Genomic DNA, 27,351 nt, shown 5'->3' with positions numbered 1-27,351 from the left:
CAGAACCACAGCGATGTTGACAGAGCTGTCAACAACAGACATGACGTCAACTCAGATTCCTGCATGTTTCCTGCATTAGAGCTGATGAACGTTGCACAACTGAAACAAATCGATGGATTACAAAACTGAACTCTGGTTCAGAAGAAGATGATTAGAAAAACAAGCTGAGTGACTTCTGACAGCTCAGGAGGAAAACCAGATCCAAACCAGATCCTGAGCAGCAACTTCTGCACACAAACATCAAAACAACAGAAACTACAAGGTTCAATCCATGAAGATGACGCACGTTAGTCAAAAGAGTTCAAAGAAAAGAGCGAGAGAAAGAGCTCCATGCAGAAATATAGTTTTGTTGCAGGATCTGAAGTGGAGAACAGGAACATACAGCATCAAAAATCAGCTGGAAATCAATGCAAAGACGCTAAAATCAGAGTCGATCCCTCATGATGTTGTCGTTGAGGCTGCAGCTCAGGACATAAAGACTTAAAATGATCAGTTCTTGGGGAAAATGAAAGGATGAATACGTTTCTCTCAGTCAAAGAAAGATAGAGCTGATCTTATATTTACACCAAAACAAAGTTCAACTTCAGTGCAGCAGGAAGGTTAATTAACTCTATAAAATGCCAAAATGCCTGTTAGTACTTATCCACAGTCCAAACAGACATGTTCCTGTGTCTTGTTTTGTTCTTTTAATCATCCAGAATCCAAAGATATTCAGTTTATCATCATGTGTGACACAGAAAAGCTTCAAATCCTAATGTTTGAGAAGCAGAGAGCTGTAAATATTTCACATTTCTGCTTTAAAAAATGATAAAAATGATAATTAAATCCACAAATCATTAAAGAACAGAGTCACCGTGTAAAAGCTGAGAAAGAAACTTCTTTTTTATGATGCTATGTTTTTAGAATCAGATTATACGACGGCATAAAAAGATACTGAAACGTTTATTTCTTGAAATGTGATCTCAAACTTTGCACCAGAGACTGAATGAGCACTGAAACAACATGAGCAGTGAGTAAACAGCAGACACCAGACCAAAACTGGTCACTGACCTGCTAACAGGGTCACTGATACTGTGATATTGATTTTAAAAACCTCAGTCTGGACCAGTATTAACATGAGAGCCTAAATAAAGATACTAACCGGCTTCAGTTTGATCAAGTCTGTGTAAAAAGTGACTGTTTCTGGGGAGGAATGTTAAAATAATGAGCTCCTGGTGCCTGTTCGTTCTCTAACATCGAACATTAACAGCTACAGTTAAGACTCTAAAGCTGCTGCTGTCTGTTAATAAAGACAAACTCTTTTATAAAAACCATCTAATACAGCTCAGCAGCTCGGCTTTAAAGTCGTAAATAACTCATTTAGTGACACAGACAACGGTTTATCACACGGCAGCATGTGCTTCCAATCAATCCAGTTTGTTTGTGTCGCTGCTGAAAAAATAAACCGTGACCGTCTCGAGCGCCGCGGCTGTTCAACATATCTAACCTAAACAGTGGAGAGCGACGGCGGCGTGAATCATTAAGCGGAGGCCTCGGTGCAGGATCGGCATGTAATCTGGCGTGCCACAGTCATCTGTCACGGCCCCTCGGTGTGTATCCTGGGAGCATTAGTCATCAGAGTCGGTTTCCAAGGCTCAGTGTGACTCTGCTGCTGCTTTTATTTTTCTACTCGGTAACATAAAGTCCCTCTGTGTTGTGTCTTTGTTGCTGTGGAAACGAGCTCTGATGAGGCCGTGAGTTTGGAAAAACCAGTGTAATGTGTGGTACAGTATCTTCAAGCACTGCTACTGTACTTTAAGTTTGATGTTGTGGACGAGATAAAAAGATTAGAATTTAAAACTACACATAAAAAAGAATGGAAATCTGAAAAATGATGATAATAATTAGAATAAAATCCAAATTCTATCTGAGGTGGAACAGCTGATGCATCAGTAGAAACACAGATTTGTCTTCTGCAGTGGTTTAATGACACCTGACTGTAAAATCAGCTTCACCAACTGTTCATATTTATGATCAATCTCCTAATATTCATATAGTAGTGATGGATGGAAACTGGGGCTCATCCCAGAGTGATTCAAAGAGTCAAAGCTTCGTCTGTTGCCATGTGAATACTTCTTCTTTTATGGCCTTTTCAAGCTTGATAAAGGGAAAATACGTGGCAGAGATTTTGGACTCGACCTAATAAAGTGGTCAGGGAGTGTACAGTATCTTACAGCAAAAAGCTAATTTCCCAGGACGTATAAAAAACAGTAATCCAGCATTATTTAACAGGTTTACAAGTTACAACTACACTGAGAAGATGTTTGTTTGTCAATAACATCGCAGCTATGTGCAACTAAAATACCTACTAACCAACAAAAAGTGAAACTTGAACATCAGAGTGAGTTACAGAGGAGGAGGAGTGTGACAGATGACTGTGGAGAGAGGAGACAAACCCCTGCTCTGCTGTAAATCATGTTCAGTGTAATGACTGAGGCACAGCTGCAGCTCAGGGCCTTGACAGCAGGAGAGGCGCTTATCAGCCAAACCACAGGGGCCACGCTGCTATCACCTCCAACCCTGAGAAAAACACAAAAAACACACACTGCAGTGCTCAAGGGCAGCAGTCAGTCCTCACCATAAAGCTCCTATTCATCCATGTTCCTGAGAGGATGAGGGTTGCCATGATAACCAAACTACTTCAACAAAACACTGAGTGATTGATGCGTTAAACATGAAGGTTGAACAGGTGAACAGACTCTGATGCTTAAACATCAAAAAAGCCAAAATCAGAAAGTCGACCCGAGCAGAACCGAGCGGGAAGGAAGCAGGTGACAGCGTTTTCTGAAGAAGTCTGAAATCTGAAGAAGGTGCTGAGGGAGTAGGCATTTATCTGCACCATTACTTGACCAGCATGAAATTTCCAAAGTGAATAAGCTGAAACCTCTCAGCATCCTGGACTCGTCATAGTCACAATAACCCTTCTGATAAACAGTTCAGAGATAAGAAACTCCGTGGAAATATTAAGTGAAATCACTCTAAATCCGTCCAGGAAGCTGCTCCCACTGTTTTCTTTCTTTAAATTTAGGCTCCTCTCAAATTCCTTTATCCTGACTCAGTGCTTAGTCGACCAGATCGGCAGCCGCTTGGTTACAAACAGGCAGGAACTGGCCTCCCTGGCATCCACTGTAACCTTCATTGTGCTGCCATGAACTTATCCTTAAATCTGCTGCTGTAAAACTGCAGGAAGATCTTTATTTACTGGCAGCTCTCCATCAATAAATTAGGTCTAAATCTCATGACAACAACAGAGTGAAACTGGGTCAGAGAGCATTTACAGTAAATATGTAAATGTTTGTTTTATCCAGATGCATCAGATGGGCGGTGGTTTTAACATCAGGGCAAATTAAACACTGAGAAGTGCATTGTTATTGTCTATACATCCCAAATATGAAGTCTAATACAGCCCAGCTGGCTAAATGTTATAAATGCAATGCAGAACTCCCATCTGAAATTATCTAATTCAACTCTGAAATTCATATTCTGCTAAATGTTTCTTGGCTCCTCATGCGAGTTTCTGAATAACATCATAAAATGGGAAAACTCCAGCAGGGTCCACAGAAATGTCTGGCATCCAGAAATCAGCCTCCTCCACGCTTCGTCCCGGCGCTTATCAGATCTACGCTCACCTACACCATCCTGACCATGAATGACCACGAATGTAACGTGTGGGCTGAAGGAATGTGAGGCGAATAAAAGTGTCAGCAGTGAGCGATGAGGCAGAGGAAAGGAAGTAAAGTTTCCAGAGAGAGAGAGGAAAAAAAAGGGAAAATCAAGTCACATGAGCCTGAGTGGATAACGGTTTGTTCTGCTGCTGCTGGATGAATGGATTTACTGTTTTTACTGTCATTTTAATGAATGTTTATCATGTAGACCATAAATCTAACTCCTTCACCACAGTTACAGAACATCTAAACTGTCTGAACCTGCACCTTTTCACTTTTTTTTTTCTTGAAAAATGACTGAAACGATGAATCAATTATCAAAATAGCTGCAGATTAGTTTTTCGTCAGTTAACTAATAGATTAACTGCTGAGAAAAAGTTGAGTTTCTTACAAAGTTTTAAAGGATATTCAGAGGAAAACAGTGTGAACAGCTACAGTAAATGCAGGAGGTGAAAGCTGAACCATGAGTTATAATCTGTAAACTGTGATGGTTGGAGCAATAATTTTACTGTTTGCCTTTGTTCTCTCTTGGGTTTTTTGCGTGTCTCTTGCCCCAGTTAATGATGTTACCGGATACCCACAGCTCATGAATTAACTTGGTGATGACAGTGTTATTATTAGGGACAGGCACGATGGCTACAACCACAATATAAGCTCCAAGTTGTAATAAAGGGGAATAATCCCCAGAGGAGATTCATTGTTTGGAGGAGTGGCTGAGATGTCAGCAGCTCCCCCCTCAGTCTTAATAACAGGCTGAACCGTTGGCTGACCCGCTCATCACTCCACAAACACAATCACGCTGAAATCAAAAATGTTTATCTCTCATAACAAACCTTCCATCTTTATATCTGATGGCGTAGTCTTTATAAACACAGCCACCTGGCGCAGGAACACGCTAAAACAAACACACATGAGGACAAAAGTAAAGCCTGATTTGCAGCCAAAATCCCCCCCCCCCAAGGCCAAATCAACAGCACTCTGGGAGTATGTTCGGAGGCGTCTGCCAAATTATGACGCTCACCAACAAAAAACACACCTGCTTCGAAAGCGACAGTCTCTAAACGAACCCTTAGAAAGCCCCCGCAGAGCCTGGTTCTAAATGTAGACCAGTGGGGAAACTCCCAGTGGAAAGAAGAAGAAAAAATAACCTGCCCCCAAAACAGTCAACAGCTAAACAAAGCCAACAATAGCGCGCATCCATTACAACCCTGTAGCACAAGCCAGCGACTTCCCCCCGCTAACAATGAGCGCTGAAAGCCAGTGAGATCATTTGGACGTGGGGCAAGAGACAGAGAGAGGGAGGGTGGAACTGAACGAAGAAAACTCTCAAACGGCCTCGACGGACAGAAAACTGGTTTCTTCAATCAAGCCTTTGCTTCGAGTCACGAGTGTCGGTTAAATGATCAAATCTAAATGTTATCCTCCGTCTTTTTCAAACTGATTCATCAGTTAAACAACAACACACACTCACAGCAAGTTCTCTTTTACAGGAATGTACAATTAATAAGTTCTAGATGATAAAATACTACACTACACTAATCGATGAAAAGTCAGAGCATCACCAAAGTCACTACAATCCATCCTGAGGTGGGCATGAATACCTAAACTAAATCTGAATTCATCATCTGGGAGCAATGAATGTGTTTGCTAAATTTTGTGCCAACGAGTGAATGTTGAGAGGAAAGCTGGTGGCGCTGGAGGGAAGATCAGGGGATCGTCAAAGTTATTAGGATACATCCTCTGGGCACCATGAATATCTTTAAATTTCATCTGACACCAATAAAGAACGCAAAAGTGTGAAACACTCGCCCGTGAATATCCAGGAGCTGAAGCTCCACCACGGCCGGTTGTGGACGTATTTTTAGGATGTTAGTGGGACAGTTCGAGGTCCTGTTCCAGGCAGAGGACCAACTACAGGGATCCTTAAACCTCCTTCCAAAAAAAAAAAAAAAAAAAAAAAAAAAAAATTACATTTCTTTTTCACACCATAATATTTGCATTCACCAGTTAATATAAATTTAAACTGACGTATGAATTAATTGCACGAAAAAGTCAAAAAGCCAAAAAACATTTAGCTGTGAGAAACTTACGTCTTCTGGAGGTGATTTAATTTTTAAACTAGATAATAACTAAAAGCTGATTTCCCTGTGGTGAAATTAATTACAGGAACTTCTAAAAGACCATTTGAAACTTCTAAAAAGCAGTGATGGGAAAGAGATGTTTGGTTTGTAACTGTCACCCGCAGTGAAACAAATATCACTGTGATCTTGCTGCAAATGTCTGTTTTTGATTCTACTTCTCTGTAAAATAACAGACTAATTTCTTCCACTACAATAACACCACTTTTCCTACATCTGGGTTAATCTAAAAGGTTCTGGACCGATTCTCTTTCCCAATCACCACCATGACAAAGCATCTATTTTCGCATTTGTTCGAACCTCTTCCAGCAAAAAAACTTGACATGAACACAAGCAGATTTTTCTGTGAAATTAAGTTGACAGATCGGCCGTGGGCCATAGAACGAGTGATTAGATTTTGGAGATGACCTCAATCTACATTTCCGGCCATCAGATGATTGTATTTTTATTCAGCTGTAACTTCAGACATATTTAAAATCTTTCGGGGCGTTGCGCAGCGTCAAGGAATGATTCAAAGTGACAGGAGTGAGTTGCTGCACCAGAAAGTTGGAGGAGGTTTGTTTTCTTTTAAGTGCCTTCTAGTTATTTGTACTGTCTGCTTCTTCATCTCGCCCACACAGTTTGCTAATATGTTCTCTCTAGATTTTCTCACTTTAAATCATTGGCACATGCATAAAACCTAAACTTAACCTCGATTTAGCTTGTGGCTGAGTGCGGTCCTGTCCATGTGCTGCCTAAAACTTGGTGACAGAGCTGTTGTGACAGGTATTAGTAATACACGCCAGCAGCTAAACTGGCTTTGTCAGCCATTATCAATCACTAACATGCATGTGCAGAGTTTTCATTAGGAGAATAAACCTCTTATCTTCTACTGGAGCCTGGTGGGGATTCTGGCAGTGACCGAATCCCAGTTTCTTCTATTTTCTTGCCTTTGTACAGAACGTTGCTGTTGGGTTTTTTCTATTACAATGTTCTCACAGAAATGGTTTTATGAGCAGCTTCAGCCACAACATTAAAAAAACTGATATAAACAAGCAAATTTCCAAAAAATGCTGAAATGTTCCTTTAATAATGTAGGATTTATGGACCCTGACAGATTCAGGTTTGAGGTTCGCACAGGCTGAATGTCTCAGAATCTGATTTTATCCCACATTTTAATTCAGTCCAGATGGGAAACCTAAAAAGGCAGCTCCGTGCAGCCTGTTGCTGCTCAGGCTGATTAGAAACCCTCAAGATTTGTGTCACATGGAGGGAAAACAAGTCTGATTTGGGACATTCAGAGCTGCACCTTTGATTAAGGAGCTTGTTTTTAAAGTCTCCTTATGTAAGACCAGTCCTGGCAATTAGACCACACCAGACAGACAGTGAGTGCAGAATCAGACGATTTAAGTGAACTTGGAGAATTGAGTATTTTTCCAGGCGCAGGCCTTCACATTCCAGCTGCTGTCTGTTTCTGTCGTTCTGTCTGCTGCTGAGATCCAGCAACTCGGCTGCTCGACTCGCTTCGAAAATGAACCGCGAGAAACAAAAGCTCCTCTGTTGCCGAGTCGGGAACGGTCCGGCTCCCGTTTCTCGCCGCAGAGCTCGGGCCAAACTTCCGCCTTTGCTCTTCGATCAACGCTAATCCTGCACATCACTCAGGCTCCATTCACACTGAGTGTCCCAACACGACTCCTCATCCTCCTCCTCCCCTCTCGACATGTGTATCAGATCTGATGTTTTCTAATCAGTTTCAACAGCTCATTGAAGTCACATGTTTCCACTGCAGATCTGGGTCACATGAATAAAAATAGAATACAAGACATACAGCGTAACCTGCACCCATCATAAGAAAACCTTAAACCAGTACTGTGTACTTTCCTCTATTTGTAACGAGATACTGTTTGTTTTCGATTGCATATGAGATTGTTTCTTCATTGTGGGATGACTGGAGTTGTACTGTGTTATTATGTCATTCATCTGGGACTTGTAAGCTTGGCTGAGTCACTGTTTGCACTGAGAACAACCAGATCATGAAAGCCGTTGCTACAGAAGCTCTGTGTCTCTGATTTCACTGTCAGTTCATTATGTGTATAGATTACCTCCAAGACTTCCAAACAGAATCAGACATGCAGTACTATGCAAAAGGTTTAAGCACTAAAAGTAAAGTAAGGATGCTTTGGATAAACTCAAACCCCAAAAAATGACGCTACAGGTGTGTGTGTCTGTTTGACTGAGGGCGGGGCTTTCAAAATCCCACAGCGTGACACCTTCCGACAGGGTAACGTAACATAACCGCTACAATAGGAAAATAACGTTTTATTCCTCTGATTTGCTGCTCTGTTCTCGCTAACGGCGCTCTTCATTCACTCCGACCACCGCTGCTCTCTCAGGTGCCCAACGCTGGATGGCGTCTTTACAAACAGCAACCGACGTGCATATTATACCTTTAAGCATGAAGGTGAACAGAACCACAGAGACAAAAGGCGCCCTTTGTCTGACAGTCTTAAACTGGCCTCTCTGCTCCCACTGCAAACTGATTTCTAACTCAATGAGCTGTTTTCTGTTTAAACTACTTATTGTTTAAGGTCTCTTGAGACAGTCTCAATGAACAGCAGTCTATTCTTTGTGCAGCAGTGTTTTATGTAGGTCTGGCCCATAATCCTGCTGGTTTGGTTTGGTCTGCAATTGGAGAGCTCTCAGAGCTCTGCCTCCACTCCTAATTATGACTATTTTTAGCTTGAATGTGCTGTTTTGTATAATGTTTGGCTGCAGCTTTTTACATCTGTATTCGGTGCTGTTTACTTCGCTCCCGTGAAAATACGATTACAGTGGGTCCATACGGTTACATAAATTCAAACAACACATACAGTATGCACATGAACACATGATGTTCAAACACACTGCTCGCTCTTTCCCATCACATGCAACTGAAATCAAACAAACTTCATAGACTATGTGATATTTGAACATTCAACCTTAAAATTAAAGACTAACACAAGTGAGTCATCAACTGTTTCAGTTCAGTTCCTGCACATGTCAAATATGTTTGGCTATTTGGACGCTTTTACTGAGGAAAGGCTTCTGTACACCTGCTGATATGTTTATATTCCTCTAACAAAGAGACTGGAGTGACATAACTAGTTGACTAATCTATTAGTTGATTGACAGAATAGTTATTTTTCATGGTTCCAGCAGATATGGTTCTTGGGGTTATGGACAGTTTGTCACAGTTTCACAAACCAAATGATTAAATGATTAAAAATGAAAAAGATAATCAGCAGATTTATCAATCATGACAATATTATTGTGTCTGCAGCCACTAGCAACCTCACCAAGTTCAGCCTAGCCATAACTTTTCAATCAACTGCACAGGAATAAACTCTGCAAACCTCATGTCTGCCACCAAACCTCAGTGAATGTGTCCTTATTTACCTGCCAGAGTCAGGCTTTAGCAGCATTTATCTGATGCAACACTGAAAATCAACATGTACTGGGGCACCACATCATCATTTTTCTGTCAGAAGTCGAACACAGCGGTAACTTGACCCGGTGGCAAACCTCCATCTCAAAGCCATTTGATCCTCTCAGCCATATGATACAGTACATACAGACTAATGTTTGTGCTCTTAACATGGAGCCAGAGGGATCAACAAATGACTGAATACAACCCCACGCCCCCAGCACATCAGCCCCAGTGACCCCACATACTGTAACAGAACCTCAGCATCAAATAACGTTCACCGCCTCAGCCTCTGGACCGAGGGGAAGAAAGGCAGCGATTGTGCAGGAAACCTCTCGGCCACTGCAGGAGGGGGGATTAAGCATTAGGTAATTGTGTTAGAGGAGAGGATTAGATCAGAGCGAAGAGACGGGGCAGCGGCGGTTAGCTGGAGACGAGGGCCCGGTGCTGCCTCTCTGAGCTCAGGACACGCTCAGGCAAACATAAGGGTTTTAATAACGAGCTTGTGATATCCAGTCCAGGTCTGATTGATGACAAACAGCCAAGGGAGTCAAAAAGAGAACACATTATCCTGTCCAAATGAGACAGACTGAGGAGACCGGACCGCCTCCATGTGGTATCAGTTACGATGTTCGTCCTCGTCCGATCCCTGGCCTTACATAAGGCCGATAAATATGATTACTCATCCTCCCTCCTTAACTGATCGATGTACAGGAAGTAAGGAGTGCAGAGCTGGAGAATGTTCCACTTAATCCATAGAAAAGGACATTTTACAGATAACAGTCAGACTGGCTCTTTGGGTCATGGGTTTAAGACGGAGAGAAACTCAAAGAGGTGGTTATGGATGTGAAAAAACTCAATCAAATCACTGGTTTTAGTTCCTCAAAGATGAACATGTGCTGTTTTTTTCAGTCTTCTATGATATTAAACTTGATATATTTCAGTTCTGAAATACATTTGGGGCCTTTTTTGAACCACTACCTGAGAAAACACTACAGATCAATCATCAGCTGCTATGTGACACTTTACTGAAGCTGGACATCATTTCTTGTCATTACTGCTGGGACTTTACAGAACTTGTGGATTTATGTTGGATGAAATGGATTTTCTGCAATAAAAAGACGTAAAGCACTTCCATTACAACCACAGTGGAGCTGAAATGAGTGGTATAATCCATTCTTTAAAGCAAAAATGCCACAAAATTCAGAATTTTTCTTTGTCTGCTGTGATATTAAACTAAAAAATCTTTGGGTTTTAGACTGTTGATCAGACAAAGTAAGCGATCTGAGTGTGTCAGCCTCAGGTTTTTGAGTTTTTATGCATTTTTAAGCTAATTCTTAGGTTGTTTTGCTACTTAAAGACATTTTTAGTCCAAACAATAAACCAATTATATCTTCCAGCAGTAATCCCTGTGATAAAAACAGATCATTTACATAACTTGATGGATTTACCATTTGTTTTTTAACTACACTGACAAATAAAGTACAAGCACTACATTTCGAACACAAGGGGAAAAACTATTTATGATATGACTAACATGCCGACTCTTCTCAAATGTCAATATTACTGATATTTCATTACATTAGGTGGGTTTTGACTCAGTGACACCTGCAGGGTATCAGTGGGCGTCTTTTCAGTACTGAACTGAATGAAAGAGGGGGGAGCGTTAACCACCTGAGTGAAACCTGTGTAAAAAAACAGCAAGTCATCCTGTAACAGTGCTCGTGTGCCAACGTCTGGGGAGTGTCACAACAGTCCCTCTGATTTTAAACGACTGTATTTGATATATTTGTGGTATTTTAGGAACTTCCGACATCTCCACGGCGCTATATTACCCAGAAAACCCCTGTGCTTTCCAACCACTCAGCGATTTTACAGTCAACAACCTGATTAAACAGCATCTACATGATTAGAATAAGGCTTCAAAAACATAGCTGAAGTGGATTTCTTTATGTTAATTAGATGGAAGACAGAACAGTGATCATCTGGTAGATATTAAAGCCCACAGCTGCTGATACGTTGTTAAAATCAAAGTTAAATCGTTAAATAGATAATTAAAGGTTGGTTTTCTAATAAAATTTTTCTTAACAGTTCGGGATCAACTCAGAGCCACCACCCCGGACCCTGAAAACCAGTCTGGACTCGCCTGATCCTCCTAATAACAACACAACAAACCGCATCAGCTAACGGGATCTCAGTCTTCTCTCATCCCTGCCTCTCCTTCACCTTCCTCCCCCTCCTCCTCCTCCTCCTCCTCACCTCCAGCAGCGGCAGGTCCGGGTCCAGGTGCGTGAAGCTGTGCAGGACCACCGGGCTGCGGTCTTCGACCACCTCCAGCCTCACCCCGTCCCAAATGCTCCGCACCTTCCACGACGAGTCAAACATCTCGACCAGCTGTCCCGGCTTGACGCTGTGCGCCTCGGTTTGCATCCCCGGGAAATAGACCATGGATGCCCGCGGAGCCGAGTGTTCAGTCACAGCGACGGTAGAGACATTTTCTATTGTTTGTTCTACTGTTTCTATTTGTGTTTGTGAAGCGGAGAGTCACATCTGCTGCCTGAGGTCACAGCAGCGGCGCTGGATCATCGCTGCTGTCTGTAGCGTTTAGAAGAATCATGACTCACACTGGGGCTTTTCTAAACCCCGCCCCCAGCGCAGAGATGCCTTCAGGGCTGTCGGAAATATCAACGCTCGAGGAAGAAACCGAGGATTAACGTTTTAAAAATAAAATCAGCGGTGGAAGAAGCGCTCGCATCTTTTAATTAAGTAAAAGTAGAAACGCCACGGTGTAAAAGTAATCTGTTACATTTAGTACATGTTAAAGTTTTACTCAAGTAAAAAGATATTACCACAAAAATCTGCTTAAAGTACCAAGAATAAAACAAAGACCCATTTCAGAATAGCGTATATTGTAGTATTGGATATAAATATCTAAATAACACAAATATAGCATGTTATTATTATATACAATATATTAAAATATTATATGCTACCATGGTATTTCTTGTATGTTTATTTATGTACAGTGAGTGTATGAGATGATTATACACGTTTTTTTGTGTATAATTGTTCTAGACTATTAAAATCCTGGATATACACTTGAGTGGAAAACATTCAGAAACTGATCTGATCATTTGATTAATATTAGAATATTGTTTCAGTCAAGCAGGCGACTACATTAGCATTAACGTTCCTTAAAGTAGCATTTATGAATAAGCATCATATGATATTCAATGGAGTCAAAACAACTATTTTCTATCATAAAGCCTCCTTACTGTCTGCTTAAAACAGCCATACTGTGTGGTAGGTAAACATTGTATACTACAAAGTATAAGTGGCACGAGCTGTCCCTGAAGGCAGCGTTAAACTCCTCCACTCTTATGTCATGCCTCTGGGAAATGATGGCTGTGTGTTATTTCTGCTCTCACTATGGCAGCAGGCTGGTATGGGAAAAGAAAACACACTCATGTACAGTTCACTGTCCCTGCTGCCAGCTGAAAACACACATTTACACTGAACCGACGGCAGCTGTGAGAAAATCAGGTACATTTACTCAAACACTGTAAAACTTCAACCTGCCTGTCCAACTCTTCTTTATATTCTATACCAACTTATTACTTCTCAAATGTCAGGATTATTTATGTTTTATATTAGTACAAACAATGTATTTCATGTAATGAAAGAGCTCCAGGAGACTGTTTTTTTGACAGTTCATTACCTAAACATATTAATTTAGAACAAAAAACAGTCTTCAGTTACACCTTTAATACTGTATCTTAACCAGATAAAATATTAACTTGCTGAATGCATAAAAAACAGCCTAATAACATAAAATACATGTGTTGTAATAAAGTATATTTCTGCACTTTCACTTTTATTTTGAAAGGGGATTTTGACATTGTGGAACTGCTACTATTGTGAAGTAGAGAATCAGCTACTGATTATTTTAATTATCAGTTCATCTGCAGATTATTTTCTTGAATTAATTATTAATTGTTTGGTTTATAAAAGGACAGAAAACATTAAAATATAATGAGCACCACAGGTTGGCCAAAGGAAACATCTTTACAAGTCTTTTTTTTTTGACACAGAGACTAAAAATCGAAAGATAAACAATTCATCACAATCTAAAAACACAGAAAGGCAGGAAATCCTTGTGTTTAAAAGATCAAATCTTTTAAAAACTCTTTTAACCACCATGGTCATATAAAACAAGCAATTTGAGCTCTGGGCTCTGAGCAACTGCAAATGGTGTTTTTTCACTATTGTTGACATTAATAGACTGAAAGCTTAACTGAGTAATTAAGAAAATAATAATCTGATTAATCAATAATGAAAATAATCATTAGTTTCAACCTTAAAATACAGTTAAACTCTCCCAGCAAACAACAAACACCACCTATGCTCAGAGATATGTTCTAGTAGTTTTCTGTTACTTTTAAGGCCAAGGAGCAAAAATCCCACAGCACCTGAACTTCCCATCATTACATCCCTGTTCTGTGTTGATGTAAATCCATTTAACTGATCCACCATTACAACTAGACTGGTCTGAAGCCCATTCACTCTCTGATGGATTCTACAGGACTGTCCAACAACACAGGAGACTTATTTGACATCTAACACTGCCCCCTACTGGCCAACGTCAGGAACACACGTCTCATGTTACACCAAGATCTCCATCATCATCATAAGACCCCTGCCAAGCTTTTAAAGTGATTACAAACCCAGATTAATTCAGCCTGTTTTGAATGAGCAGCAGATACGTCAACAAAGCAAATGGGAGTTTGTATTTTGCATCTGAACTTTAATTAATGATATTTATGTCCAAAAACTCATGATAATAATCCAAACTTCTCCACATCAGCAGGAAGAACAGGTGTGAAAGTGATTTAGCAACTTTTTTTTTTTTAGAGAAACATCTGCTGCACCAGCTGAGGCTGAGTCCAACCACAAACATGTCTGACCTCAGCGGCCTTTACTCATCACCGAGCTGCTGCGCTTCATAACTCACAAATCTGCAGCTGCTGGAGGAGAAAAAAACAAAATGTGGGTGTGTTTATGTTCGAGAGGACAAAAGAAGGGGGAGTTAGAGAGCAGGAGGACCGATATCTGTACCTTCAAAGAAGGCTGATACTGATTCTGGTGATTTTAAGGTAATAAACAGCTGATGTTTTCATGCTGGAAAAAGTCAAAATACTCAGTGGTTTGTCAACAAAGTCTGTTCTTCACTTTCACACCATCAAAAAACAGTCAAATAAAACAGAGTGAGCAAATTATTTTATAGAATTTAAGGCAAAAAGAAAGAATCCAAACTTTGCACAAACAATTAAGGGTCATTTTGTCAAATCTTGACGAGATGAGATGATTCAGAAACCTGGATGAGGTGTTTACATGTTACAGGTTCCTCCTGGTTTGAGCATCAGAGCGCTCTAGCTCACATATACAGGTTCCTCAAAACCACAATAAGCTTTTTACACGTACAAAACATAACCAGGATACTCCAAAAACCCAGTCACTAAATAAAATGAAAACACTTTGAGGACTTCTTGTCTGTCATGGTTCAAACGCTGGGATGGAACGATTCATTCTTGATCTTGGAAACGACAGAAAACGGACGTCAGTAAACACAGCATATCCCAGAGATTTCCCTACAAGGCTCACCAGACAACCTCACAACAACCTCTAGAGTAGTTATTTCACTTTCCACTAATCACAGCTTAAAAATTAGTTGTACTGCAAAAATTGTCAACATAAACACTAAAGCTAAGTCCAACAGCAATCAGATTTACGATGGTGCATGTGACACTTAAATGGCTCCTCCTGAGCCTAAAGGAAAGGCTGAACTGGAGGACACAGTCTCATCTTTCAGGAATACAAACCCAGACACTGCTAAGAAGAAAACAGATAAAAACACTGACTGCTTTAACATCTTAGAGGCATAAAAATCGCAAAGTCACTGAGCCCTGTCACTTTATTGGTAATAATATCTGTCTTCCAGAAAAACCCACACGGGCCGAGTCCCAGAAATCTCTGAGAGCGCGAGGGGCCGGCCAACTTTTAGTCTGCTGTGATTTAACTAAAGCTCTTCTTCCATCTGCTGGAAATCAATACCAGAGGATGTTGTTGTGCTGCTGCTGCTGCGGCTCGGGCCGATGCTTCGACATGTTTTACTGTTCCCTGAGGAGGGTGACGCTAACAGCCGGCCTTACTTTCTCCTCACAAACACAAAGAAACACAGAGGCCTTTTTTGGGTTTTTTTTACTCTGACGCTCGCACAAATAGATACACAGCAGCATAATTAAAGAGGTCGACCACACCCGCAAAGAGTCTGACAAATGTCCAAGTGCCTGAGGAGGCAGCAGCAACGTCAACGTCAGCAACCAGAACTGACGAGGTTCAAATAAAAATCAGAGCAGTGACATCAGGGAAGTATTTTAGTTCAGATGACACCAAACAAGCCAGAAAGTTCCTCAGAAGTTTCACTTCTGAGGAACTTCCTGTCAGGATGCCATTTAGCAAGGCACTTCACTTCACCCCACCACCCCCAATGGAGGCTCGCTGGCCAGCAGTGGAGGCTTGTGGCTGCACTGGGCAGCTGCCAGGCCCACAATGTTCCCCAGAGCTCCACAAACAATAAATCTGTAACAAATAAAAGCCAATGAGAGCGCCAGACATGGACAGAGTACGGAGTTACGTAACAGAGAGCGAGAGAGAAAAAAACACAAGGCCAATAAAATGAGAATAAACTGATTATAAAGTACAGATCTAAGACCAGACCACAAAGACCAGTCCAGGAAGATGTTTTTAAATCATTCAGATCTGCAAAATCCATCTTTAGGGACATAAAAATAACCAATATCTTGACCTGCATTTGCCCAGAATTCACTGTTTTTGGACAGTTTTGAAGGGTATCAACCATTTAAAGCTGCACGTTAATATTTCTGTATACACAATGGATAAAATGACCATGTACAACATGAGAGCCGACTCTTTTTAGCCTCTTTCAGCTCATTGTTTTGGTTTCTACGAGACGTTTTCAGTATATTTCTGCTCTGATAAACCCACTGTCCAAACAGACACAGCTAGAGAGCAGCTGGTGGAGCATTCAGCAGCTAAAGAGAGTGAAAATCAGAGTGAATATTAGACTTAGATCAATTAGTTGGACACAAACACAACTTCAACAGGACGACTGTGTCACTGTGTCTGTTGGATGAGTAAACACACTAATGAGTCTAACGAAACAACTTACCGTCGTCAGAAGTTGTGTTATTTTTCAGCTTATGGAGATATTTCGCCCCCAAGTGGCCAGAAATACTCAGTGGGAGAACCAGTCATTTATCAGGTGAACAACATTTGATTGAAAAAGCTCAGATTTAGTTGTTTTTGTGGTTGTTTTGACAGCAACATCAAACATGGACGAAAGCCAGAAGAAAACAAGCAGAGAGAAAAGCAGCAACGCTGAACATTTAGAGAAAATCTTATATTTTCTGTCTGCTCCTTCTACACCTGTGAAGGCTGCATGAGTTCATCAAGATGACTGACAGGTGCTGGGGCGACATAACCTGACCGACTGAGTGGGAGGACGGAGGTACAAACAACACATTTCATCAAGTCCTCACGATGAAGTTTGGCCCTAAACCCTGAAGTCTTGATGCCAGTTTTTTCTTTAAAGCCCAAATAATGATTTGCCTTTAACTGAGACCTCGGCTTTGACTGGATCCCCTCCTGTCTGAGGATCTCTGATTGGACAGCAGCTCTCCAGAGGTTCACACATCCGAGATGCCGACAGACAACAGCCAGAAATATCACCAGAGGGAAAACTCGTGAAGTGTTTTTCATGGCCGCTGATTTTTAGAATCTCATGGCCGGAGCGGGGGATGACGTGAGCGGAGAGGAGGTCTGGCTTCCTGCCCTCCCCTGTTGTCTCAGTTTGACAGCTCTTAACAGGAGCAGACAGTTGAGGTCAGGCCTCGTGTCTCCGTGAAGGCAGAACGCTGTAATGACGGTTAATGGGATCAGATTATAGTCGGGAAAGCATCGACTCTTTCATTTCAAACTGCAGAAATCTATTTCCACCGCGGACACGTCACACCGTGAAGCAAGGCACTGTTCACTCAAGGAAACAACCTGAGTGCTGTGTTCCTGCTCTCAGCAGCTCTCTGCATCGACTTCATCTGAATAATGGTGGAAAAAGCCCATTATCATTTTCAGAAGCCAAGGTCACATCTTTAAATGTTTAAATGTTTTGTTGGACATTGAGCTTACTGTCATACATGACAAACAGAGGCAACAAGTCATCACATCTGAGCAGCTGGAACCAGAAAAGGTTCGATTCAGCTGACTGAAAAATGATTGATGAATATCAAGATCATTTTCAGCTCTGTCTGGCAGAAAGGTCGAGGCTAAAGTTGATATTTTTGAGTCTGAAATCCCATCAGGAGTCTTAGTCTCAAATCCGTCTGATAGTGTGTGAACAACTATCAATGAATCTGCCAGTTATTTTCAGGATTGATTAATTAGTTGCTTGGTTTAAAAAATGTCAGCAAATGGCAAAAAGTCCCAAGTTAACATCTTAAAACTTCTTGTTTTGTCCAAATAAATGTTCAAAAATCTAAATATGTTCAGTTTACACTGATTTAACACAGAGAAAAACTGAAAACCTCTCACTGGAGGAGCAGGAAGAAGCTAAGTTTGGGGGGAATTAGTTAAATGAAACAATAATAAAATAGGGGGATGTTAAAGATACAGACACGATTCATGGGGAGAGAGAGAGAAGTGTGCAGCACATGTCACCGGCTGAAAACAAACCAGGGACACTGTATTTACATGATGTGAGCCTCCGGGACACCTCATGCACTCAGTTTCCAGTAATTAGTCTGCACTCACTTATAATAAACGAGCTACAGCCTCCATGTTAAGTTGAATCAACTCCTCTGCTCAACTGAGGCAAGATTCAACAAAGTACACAAGTCAGATTTATTTAGCTTCAGTGGGAAATTATCCTAATAATTCAGTCCCCTCATCAACCGGTCAGAGTAAAAGCACCTGAACTGGTCAGTGATTCACACTAATGTGCAATTAACCTTTGCATTTCCAAACATATCAGCAGACAGATGGCATCATTATTTTGCCTGTAGAGGACGTCCTAACGTGGTTTAACTCTGAATCTCATCAGTAAGAGCAGGACGACCTTTAGCTTACAGAAACTGTTCTGACACAAATCACAAGTTCAACGTGTCCTTAAACAACGAGCAGCTCGGCCTCTTTGGTCTCAGCGGAGAAAACATGTCAGAGGAACTGAAGAAAACATCCATAAACCCGACCTGTCTGCCTCCTGCTCTCCTGGCTGTCTGGTAATAATCCTCTCCATCCCAGCGGACGCCGCTCCACCGGCTCCAGCACCACATCACCACTTTCGCTCAGAACCAGACCAGAAACCTTGGCATCCAAACGATCCTGCAACCCATCAACGAGTGCTCGACTGGAGTCCCACTCCCCTCGTCACAGATTGGCCGGACCCTCGCCGACCCTCTGCTTGCACATGTTTACTTTACCAGCTGTGTCAACAACGCGTGGAACAACACTAGAAAAAATTAACTTGTGCTGGGAAAAAGGAAAAATGTCTGCCAAAGGTGAAGTGAGAGCTCGGACTGATGACAACAATAACACTGCAGCACTGCAGTGTCAGAGACTTTATAAGAGCCTAACAGAAAATGAAAGCTAAAGAAGAGGCAGTGAAAATCAAAGGGACTTCCCTGATTAACTGAAGGCGGGAATCACCTCTGTCCTCAGGCCCTTAGATGTTGTCAGTTTACCTGCTCTGCAACTTTGACTTCATCTGAGACGTGGGATATGCAGTCAGTCACTCACGCTCTGCATCAGGTTCACTACAGCAGTTACAGCGATGGAGACCTCATTTCATATCTAAATAAACCGGGTGCAGCTGTTTGTGTTGCATTTTAAATCCCAATTAACTCTGCTGTGATGACTGGACTGAGTGTTTCATGTTTTGTTTTCTCCCTTTCTATTTTCTCCACTTGTTTCTTCTTCTTTCTTATTGCTGTTTATTTCCTTTGGTCAGGCTGGATTCTTTCTTCCTGCTTCCTCTTTTCTGGATGTTTCCTCTTTTACTGTACATTCAAAAAGTGCTGAGGAGGCAGATACGAGCTGTGGCATCCAAATTAAGCTGATCATAACTTTACTTTTCTGTCTCCTGGGCCTGTACTCTTATTGTTCGAGGGCTGATTGAGAAGTTTGTGATTGAAGGAGATGAGTTAAACATCTCTCCTACATGCACCTGCACTTCAGCTCTCTGAGTGATGATGCAAAGAGTTTGGAGTTAATACGTTTTGTGGTATTTCTGTTTTGGGTAATTGAAAGTTGCAAGTCAGCAACAATATCGGCCTCTGTGCTGTCGTCCACAACTGTCCTGATGGTTCACTGTATCTGTTCGAAAGCCGTGTTGTGCACAATCCAAAGATCACCACCTTTAAAACAGCTCATTGAATCTGTTCCTGCTGTCTCTGAGGCTGCTTTCACACCTGCAGTCTGCTTGTTTTTGTCCGGACCGAGGGGGGAAATGATAAATGATTGTATTTTAGCTCTGGTCTGGTTTCAGTCGTACAGACTGACAGGTAACTGTCATCATCAGAACAGATCATGGAGCGCTTCAGTGCTTCTAATGAGCATGTTTCTGTTCTGTTCAAGCACTTTTTTATGGACTTAATGAACTGACATACACAGTACACAGAGCTGTGTACAAGCTCAACACATCACAGTACTGGGTACCACGTAACCATGGCAACGCTGTCAAAGTAACACACGCACGCAGCAGTCAAGAAGCAATTAAAAGATGTTGAGTGTACGACTCGAAGCCTGAACCAGAGAATCAGACTGAAACGTGAAACCCACTCGTCTCACGGTTTCTCGTCGAACGTCTCGTCTGCAGATAAAACTGTCAGATGATGCAACGGTGCCAAATAAGCTCAGAGGAGATTTTTTAAAAACGCCCTCTTTACAGAGAAAGATGCTGAATAATTCAGTCAGCTCAGAGAGGGAGATGAAGAACATCACCAGAGAGAAATGTCTCAGGAACTTTTCTCCCTTAAAAAATCAAAAAAGTAAAATAATTACAGCTACAAGTAACGATTATTTTCATTATGGAATAATCTGCCAGTTATTATTCTGATTAACTGATTCATCTTTTGAAAGAAAGACGTTAAACCAATCAGAAGCTTTAATATTTAGTTCAATATCATCTGCAAATCTGCATAGAGTGAGAACAGGCCTATGCTGTGTCATATAATGTTGATATTACTGTAGGTTAGGGCTGCAACTAATGATTATTTTCTCTATTAATTGGTTAATTGTGATGTAAAATATCAGAAAATAGTGAAATATGGTCTTTATGATATCTCGAAGCCCAAGATGACACATTCAAATGTCATATTTTGTCCAATTAATGACCTAAAACCAAAAGAAAACCAGGGAATGGTTTCCATTTTTGCTTAATATAATTCTAAAATTAATTTTCTGTAACACTATCTTAGAGTAAAAACAGAAGAGGCAGGTAAATATTCACCTGAATGATTCGACCATCACAGCTTAACGAGATCTAACCTTCGAGTGTCCGAGGAGAGATTTTATTTTTCTTTTACAGACCCACAGATGCCAGATGGGAAATAAACCCCATGACAAGGTGTGGCAGTAATAGACAGAGACAAGAAGAAGCTTCTCATTCACATCCAGTGAAGCAGCTCCTGAGAGCTCAGAGGAGAGCTGCCTCTAACAGCCTCCAGATTTATTCCCTGCCATTATTTCAGCCAGCAGAGCCATTCAGGTGCTGCTGCTCCTCCTCCTCCTCCTCCTCCTCCTCCAAGGTCCTGGCATTTAAAAATGCTTTCTCATGCCAACTGGGGATCGCTGGGAGATCAGCTCCACTCTGAGGCGACCTGACAACCGTCGCCCCGGCTGAGAAAGACATAAACCTGCCTCTCTTTGTTTGTTCAGAAAATTGGACTGTCGGAAAAATAATAACTCTGTGGTTCTTGGTGATTGATCCACGGCGTCTGATATCAAACAGAATTTCATCTTTTCATTTGACCCTCCTGACTTTAATGGGTGTTTGTTGTTTCTTTGAGGAGGAGATATTTCTGTCATTACACAGGGTTTTATTATCTCGCCTGCACAATGAACAGCTGCATCTCTGCTTTCAGTCATTTTAACTGCTGCCTCTATCACCTCTTACGATACGCAGCAAATTAAACTAAGTTTCTGGGTCTTGAACAAATCTGTACATCAAACTGCAGACACAGCGGTGGAACAACTCAGATCCTTTACTTATGAGTAAAACTACAATAATCAGAGTAAAAATCAAGACTTTAATCAAGGAAAACCATCTGTTTCATTTGGTCGCCTGACAACAGGGTAATATCCTGTTTATGCATTAGACTGCGTTGTGGTTACTAAAAGCATCAACATTTCTTTTTATCCAGTTTTAAGCCACATTTTTAAGAAACACTTCTTAGTCATTTTTAGTCGTCTGACGCCTGGATCTTAAGAAACAAGCTGAGCTAACGTTAGCAGCAGCTCAGCTCCACCAAACTGCATTAGAGAAACGTAGATTTTTAACATGAAACTACTTTATTCAGAGTTTTTACTGATTTTAATGCCCTGGTCTGGTTGTTTTACAAAGGAGGAGACCTCTGAGGAGAATTCAGCTCCTGGTTAAAACCTCCTGAATGATGAACACTGAAGGACTGGGAGTAGCTGACTGGTGAGGACAACTACTCCCATTATCCCATGATCCCACACTACTTCACCACGTCATTAAACTACGAGAGCAGAAGATGTTACACACTGACCAAAAAAGTACAGAAGTATAATTAGCAAAATGTACTTCAAGTATCAAAGTCCAGTGGTTCTCAACCTAGGGGTCGACCCCTTCAAAGGGTCACAAGATAAAGCTAAAGGGTCATGAGATGATTCATGGGAAAGGAAAGAGAAAATAAACAAAGCTCTGATACAAATGTGTCTTCAGTTTTTGGATCTTCTTTCTTTCAGTTATTCAGTGAGAAGTTATTGAAGTGAAACCACGTGAACAGTTTTAGTTTAGAGGGAAACTGCTGACAACTCACAAACATCTGAAACAAGGAGAAAAACAGAGAGAGTGAAAGAGTGTCAAAAGCCAAAAAGGTCAGAAATCACCGGTTTAATATTTGTGTATTTGTATGTTTTTTAATGAGTAAAGTAACTAGTAACTGCAATGAACTGATGTGGTAATGAGAGCAGTTTAACATGTGCAATAAGTAACTTCTTTTACATGAAACTGATAAACAGGTCCCAGGTTTCTGTTTGACTATAACTCTGTATGTTCAGACCTAAATCCTCTCCCTCCTCTTTAAATAATGAAGTTTTAGTATTTCAGGGCGTAAACCAGCTTCCTATCCTCTCCCTGTCCAGCGTGTTCCCACCTTTCCACATCCACCTGTTCCCATTTCCCTCATCACTTCCCCTGTACACAACCCTGCCCCTGAGCCATTGTTCCCCTGCCAATGTGTCTATTGTGCTGTCTAGTTTTTCTCTCTGCCTTGTTTTTAAACCCTTGTCTGATTCTCTTTAGACTTCTGTCTGCCTGCGTACGTCCCTTTGGACTCAGTTTCCTGCCGCTGAACCGTCTCTCAGATCATTTCAGAGGGCTTTATGACAATACTAAAACAACAATTGAACCACTGGGCAGGAGTGTAACTGTGCAAAACAACAAGAAAAATTAAACTATGACAGATTTCATTAGTTTTTACAATGAAATTCTCTATTTATGATGTTCATTAGTAGTTGAGATCTGTCTCCATGTTGACACTTCAATAAAACACAATTCCTCAGAGAGTCGACACTTCACTGCGAACATTATCAACCAGTCTGCAGACATCCATTCATTTCCTTTACAGAGCCGAGCGACAGTTTGACAGCTCCATCACTTTGGCAGACGATAACAGTTGGCTGCTGTTAAACTTTCTATCATCGCCACAGATTTCTACACATCACTGTTTTCTGTTTTCTGCTTCGTAAACAACTGCTCCGTCTGGTGAAGCGGCAGTTAAGAGTTGATCTCAGCCAATCAGACTTAACGATAACAGCGTTAAGTCTTTGAAAACGCATATGGTCAGAACAGCTGCATGAATTATTTGCCTCTGGTTTACTCTTGCAGATTTTTTTAGTCCCTACTATAGGTCTCCCACCAAAAATGCAGTATACTACATTTCCCACAATGCACCCACTACCATCTTTTTCCTTACACCCTGCCTGGTGAACACACACCCACAGGCTGTCTGTTATAAATTTATAGCCACTCTCCACAGCCTGGTGGTTTCCCTTTAATGTGAAACAAATCTTTTCTGCCTGGTCCGACCATGACACAACAACAGAGACAGAAAGTGAGGGAGCGTCTTCGTTTGACCCCAGAAAAGAATCCAGGCCACATGAAACACAATCAGGTGTTACAGCCGAGAGAGACGCAGAGAGTCTGGACGAGGGTGTGAGAAAAGTAACCGTCCACCTTTCACACTGCAGAGCTTCAAGTCTGATTAAATATTATTGTTAGAGCACATTTCATACAATAATATAACAGGTGCTCTGCAGATGTGGATCTTGTATCAGGATTTTCTCGTCTCTGCAGCAGGTTCAGACTCAGTCGTACACACATAGTCGGTGTCGACTGCCAATCAGAGCTGTGCTCACAAGCTTGTTTCTGCGGGATGTCATTTATGTACATGAAGGCACCATTCTGGGTAACTTCTGCCAGTCTACAGACTTTTGGAAGGAAGAAACCCTCAAATAGAGTGGTGCAGGAAGGAGTTCTAAAACCAGGAAGTAATTTAGCATGTTAGCATGTTAGCACTTCCTGTTCCCTCGTCCCAGAGTCAGTGTGTTTCTGGTTAAATGTGTGAAATAAGGTCTGTGGTTTTAACACAAGCTCAAGACATTTTCAGGTTTGATTCTCCGACATAAAATGGGTCAGTAAATCCCCCACTCCTGATGTTTGAAGCTTTTCCGTGTCTTAAAAAAGGCAGTTGCTAACGAGTGTCTAAATGAGACTACAGAGGTTGTCGGGGACGTTAACATGAAAACCCATCTACTCACCAGTCCACCTTTACAGCCTCGTTGTGTTTCTACTCACGCTCTTTCAAACTCTCACTAACTTTCTAAGAAGAAAGGCTTTTGTAGAAGAGCTCAGAGCTAAATGAAATGACCAGTTGGAAGCTTAGTGGTGGAGACGTTGACGTCATGTGACCGTGGTGTAGTTGGTTTATAGCCTAACATTAGCTTCTTACTTCAAACATCAGAACAGTGGTGTTCATCTGTGAAGATGATCTGATCAACTAAACCTGAAGGATCAGAAACTTTAGCTGCTCACTGTTTATTTTCTGGAATAATCCAAAACACTATGAAGAAATCTCATTGGCTTTTTGTGGAGGGAACCAGGATGATGCTAACATCAGGGTTGGACTACAAAAACACATCACTCTATGGAGCTACAGTAACAGTAAAGGGACAAACACAAAGCTGGAAACACAGTATTGTCTAAAATATTTCTGTAAGATTGAACTGAACTAGGTGCACGAGGATGTCCACATGTCTTTGGCCATATAAAGTTTTTTTTTGAATGTGTGGGACATGTTTCCATGTTTAATCACTGAAGAGTTGAGAAAATCAATCATTGTGTAAAATAATGATTAGTTTCTGTCAGCCCTGAGGACACAGTCTAACATTTGCATATGTAAAGCTACAGCTCCATTACAGCCGTATATCTGTAAATCAGTTTAATTTAAATGGCTCATAAAAGGAAAACTGCTGAGTGCAGACACAAGAACAGAAGTAATAATCTAAAGGAGCAAAAAATATTAACAAATACAACAGTTCAAACAAAAGTACACTTCAGTCTCAGATAAAGACACTATCACCCTGCAGGTTTAATATCAGCCTCTAAAACTCTGTAATCGGCAAGAGTGTTAATCAAACGTTCCACAGCAGCGGAGGATACGTCTGCGTCTCTGCTTTGTTTTCAGTCTCAGGCTTCATTAACAAGCTGACACAGGAACACATTCATTAGTCACCGTGGGATTATTACAGACACGACCAAACATGCCAAAATATCAAAGGGGCGCGGCCTCGTCTGCAGGGAGACGGTTGCCTGGATGTGCCGGGGTTTGGTTTGGTGGCGGCGGCAGCGAGAACACACACAGCTGAGCGAAGGCTAGCAAGATCTGAGCCGTCTGCTGAAGCAGTTAAGAACAATGACACCAAACTCGTGAGGAAAACATCGGCTCCACCAGGTGTTGTTCAGGTGAAGCAAACAGCCTCAGATCACACCGACAGATTCTGAAACTCAGCCTGAAGCAGACGCAGGTGAACATCACCACCTGAGGGCAAACTGAGAGTCAGGAGGAGGTGAAACGTCTCTTGATGAAGCACAAAAGAGGAAGAATGACAAAATCTGAAACCTGCAGACCTGACGAGTTTCCAGAGGTGCTACTGGTGAGTCATGTGGGTTTTGTTTACGAGCTCTAATTGGCTGTTAATTGGTCGAGATGTGAAATTAAACAAACCGAGGATCAGACCAGAAGATAAACAGCTGTGATCATCATTTACATCCACAACGACAAGTTTAACACACTAATAATAAACCACACACACACACACACACACACAAATATATGACTGACTCACACACAAACAATCGCACAGTATTCATTTACATTTGTACAAGTGCATAAATAAACACATGCGAACAGCTGCAGGTGACACACACTGTACATTAAGACCTGGAAAATATGTCACACACACACACACACACACACACACACACTTGTGTGGGGGTCCTCCTGGAATACAGGAACCCCCACCCCCACACAAACACACACAGACACACAATAAATACTTCAATCTACTCTGCAGTGCATCGTGTGTCACTCATGAGCGCACAGATATTCATAGAAAGAAAATGGTACAAACACACACTTACACACACACACATGCAATTACAATTTAATGCACACACATACCTAGACACACACACACACACACACACACACACACACACACTGTACATACAAAGGAACATGTACCAGAGCACATGCATGTTCATAAATCTATTTGGATGCACTCGTGGTCACACACAGACACATACTGCATGAAAACACACACACACACACACACACACACACACACACACACACACACACACACACACACACACACACAGCCAGCTCTCTGCGGTGTGGCGTGCTGCTGTCAGAGCTCACCAGGTCGTCCAGGATGGTGACGGGGAAATCGAACATGCACATCTTGACGGGCTGAGCGAGGGCTCTGTGCAGGCTGAACAGGGACTTGGTTTCCATGCTGCCGCACACACTGAACGCACCGCACAGCCGCCAACGCCGCCGCCGCAGCTCGACCTCTCGCAACAAACATACACCAACAAAAAAAATAAAATAATAAAATAAAAAAATAAAACAAAAAAAATCAAGAAGGAAGTCCCCAAGCCTGCTGCTCTCTCACTCTGCCTCTCACTGAAGACTGAGAGAAATCCGACTGAGAGAAAAAAGAGGAACCTCTCCACCTCCTCCCTCCTCCTCTCCTTCCCTGCACTCCCCTCGTTTCCCTCCCTCCCTCCCTCTTCCTCTTCTCGTCTTTCCTCCCTTCCTCCTCCTCCTCCCTCACCAGGGAGCGTCTTAACTGTCAGCAGCTGCTCTCTCGTCTCTCCGTCTTCTGAAGGTATTGCCCAACAGCTCAGGAACACTCAGCTGTTGTGCCACAACCGCAGTGTGTTTTCTTTCTCTCTCCTGCTGTAACGTTCGCTCTGAAGTGCTCAGACTTGCCACAGAACCGCATGCGTCTACCAGGAAAAAAAACACCTTGGCAAATGAAATGCAGCAGGTACACAGAGGGGTTCTGAGTTGCCGTCTGACTCTCTTCTGCTTCATTATGCTGCAGCGATTTAATCAAGAGAGAAGGAACGGCTCTGTAGTGCCAGACTGTCTGTGTGAGCCCATTAAAGATGAAGCAGGGT

At 41.8% G+C, this 27,351-nt stretch overlaps 1 protein-coding gene across 5 annotated transcripts in view; it reads right to left on the bottom strand.

Annotated features, from left to right (window-relative positions):
* The window catches only part of LOC108881628 (ral guanine nucleotide dissociation stimulator), a 52,157-nt gene that overhangs the window by 14,067 nt on the left and 10,739 nt on the right, over window positions 1–27,351 (bottom strand). For 2 of the 5 annotated variants that reach the window (XM_018673686.2, XM_018673687.2), the window contains exon 1: window positions 11,544–11,871. The exons of 1 other annotated variant lie outside the window; for it this stretch is intronic. In XM_018673686.2, the coding sequence (XP_018529202.1) occupies window positions 11,544–11,732 (189 nt within the window). In that variant the 5' untranslated portion in view covers window positions 11,733–11,871. Of the gene's footprint in view, window positions 1–11,543; window positions 11,872–18,607; window positions 19,214–26,584; window positions 26,918–27,351 lie in introns of those variants that run through there. 2 more of the 5 variants (XM_018673688.2, XM_018673690.2) reach the window with 2 other exon arrangements.

This window comes from Lates calcarifer, linkage group LG13 (genome assembly GCF_001640805.2).
Source record: "Lates calcarifer isolate ASB-BC8 linkage group LG13, TLL_Latcal_v3, whole genome shotgun sequence".
Taxonomy (NCBI): domain Eukaryota; kingdom Metazoa; phylum Chordata; class Actinopteri; family Centropomidae; genus Lates; species Lates calcarifer.
The sequence above is the reverse complement of the archived record's forward strand: the minus strand, read 5'-3'. Positions and strand labels throughout refer to the sequence as shown.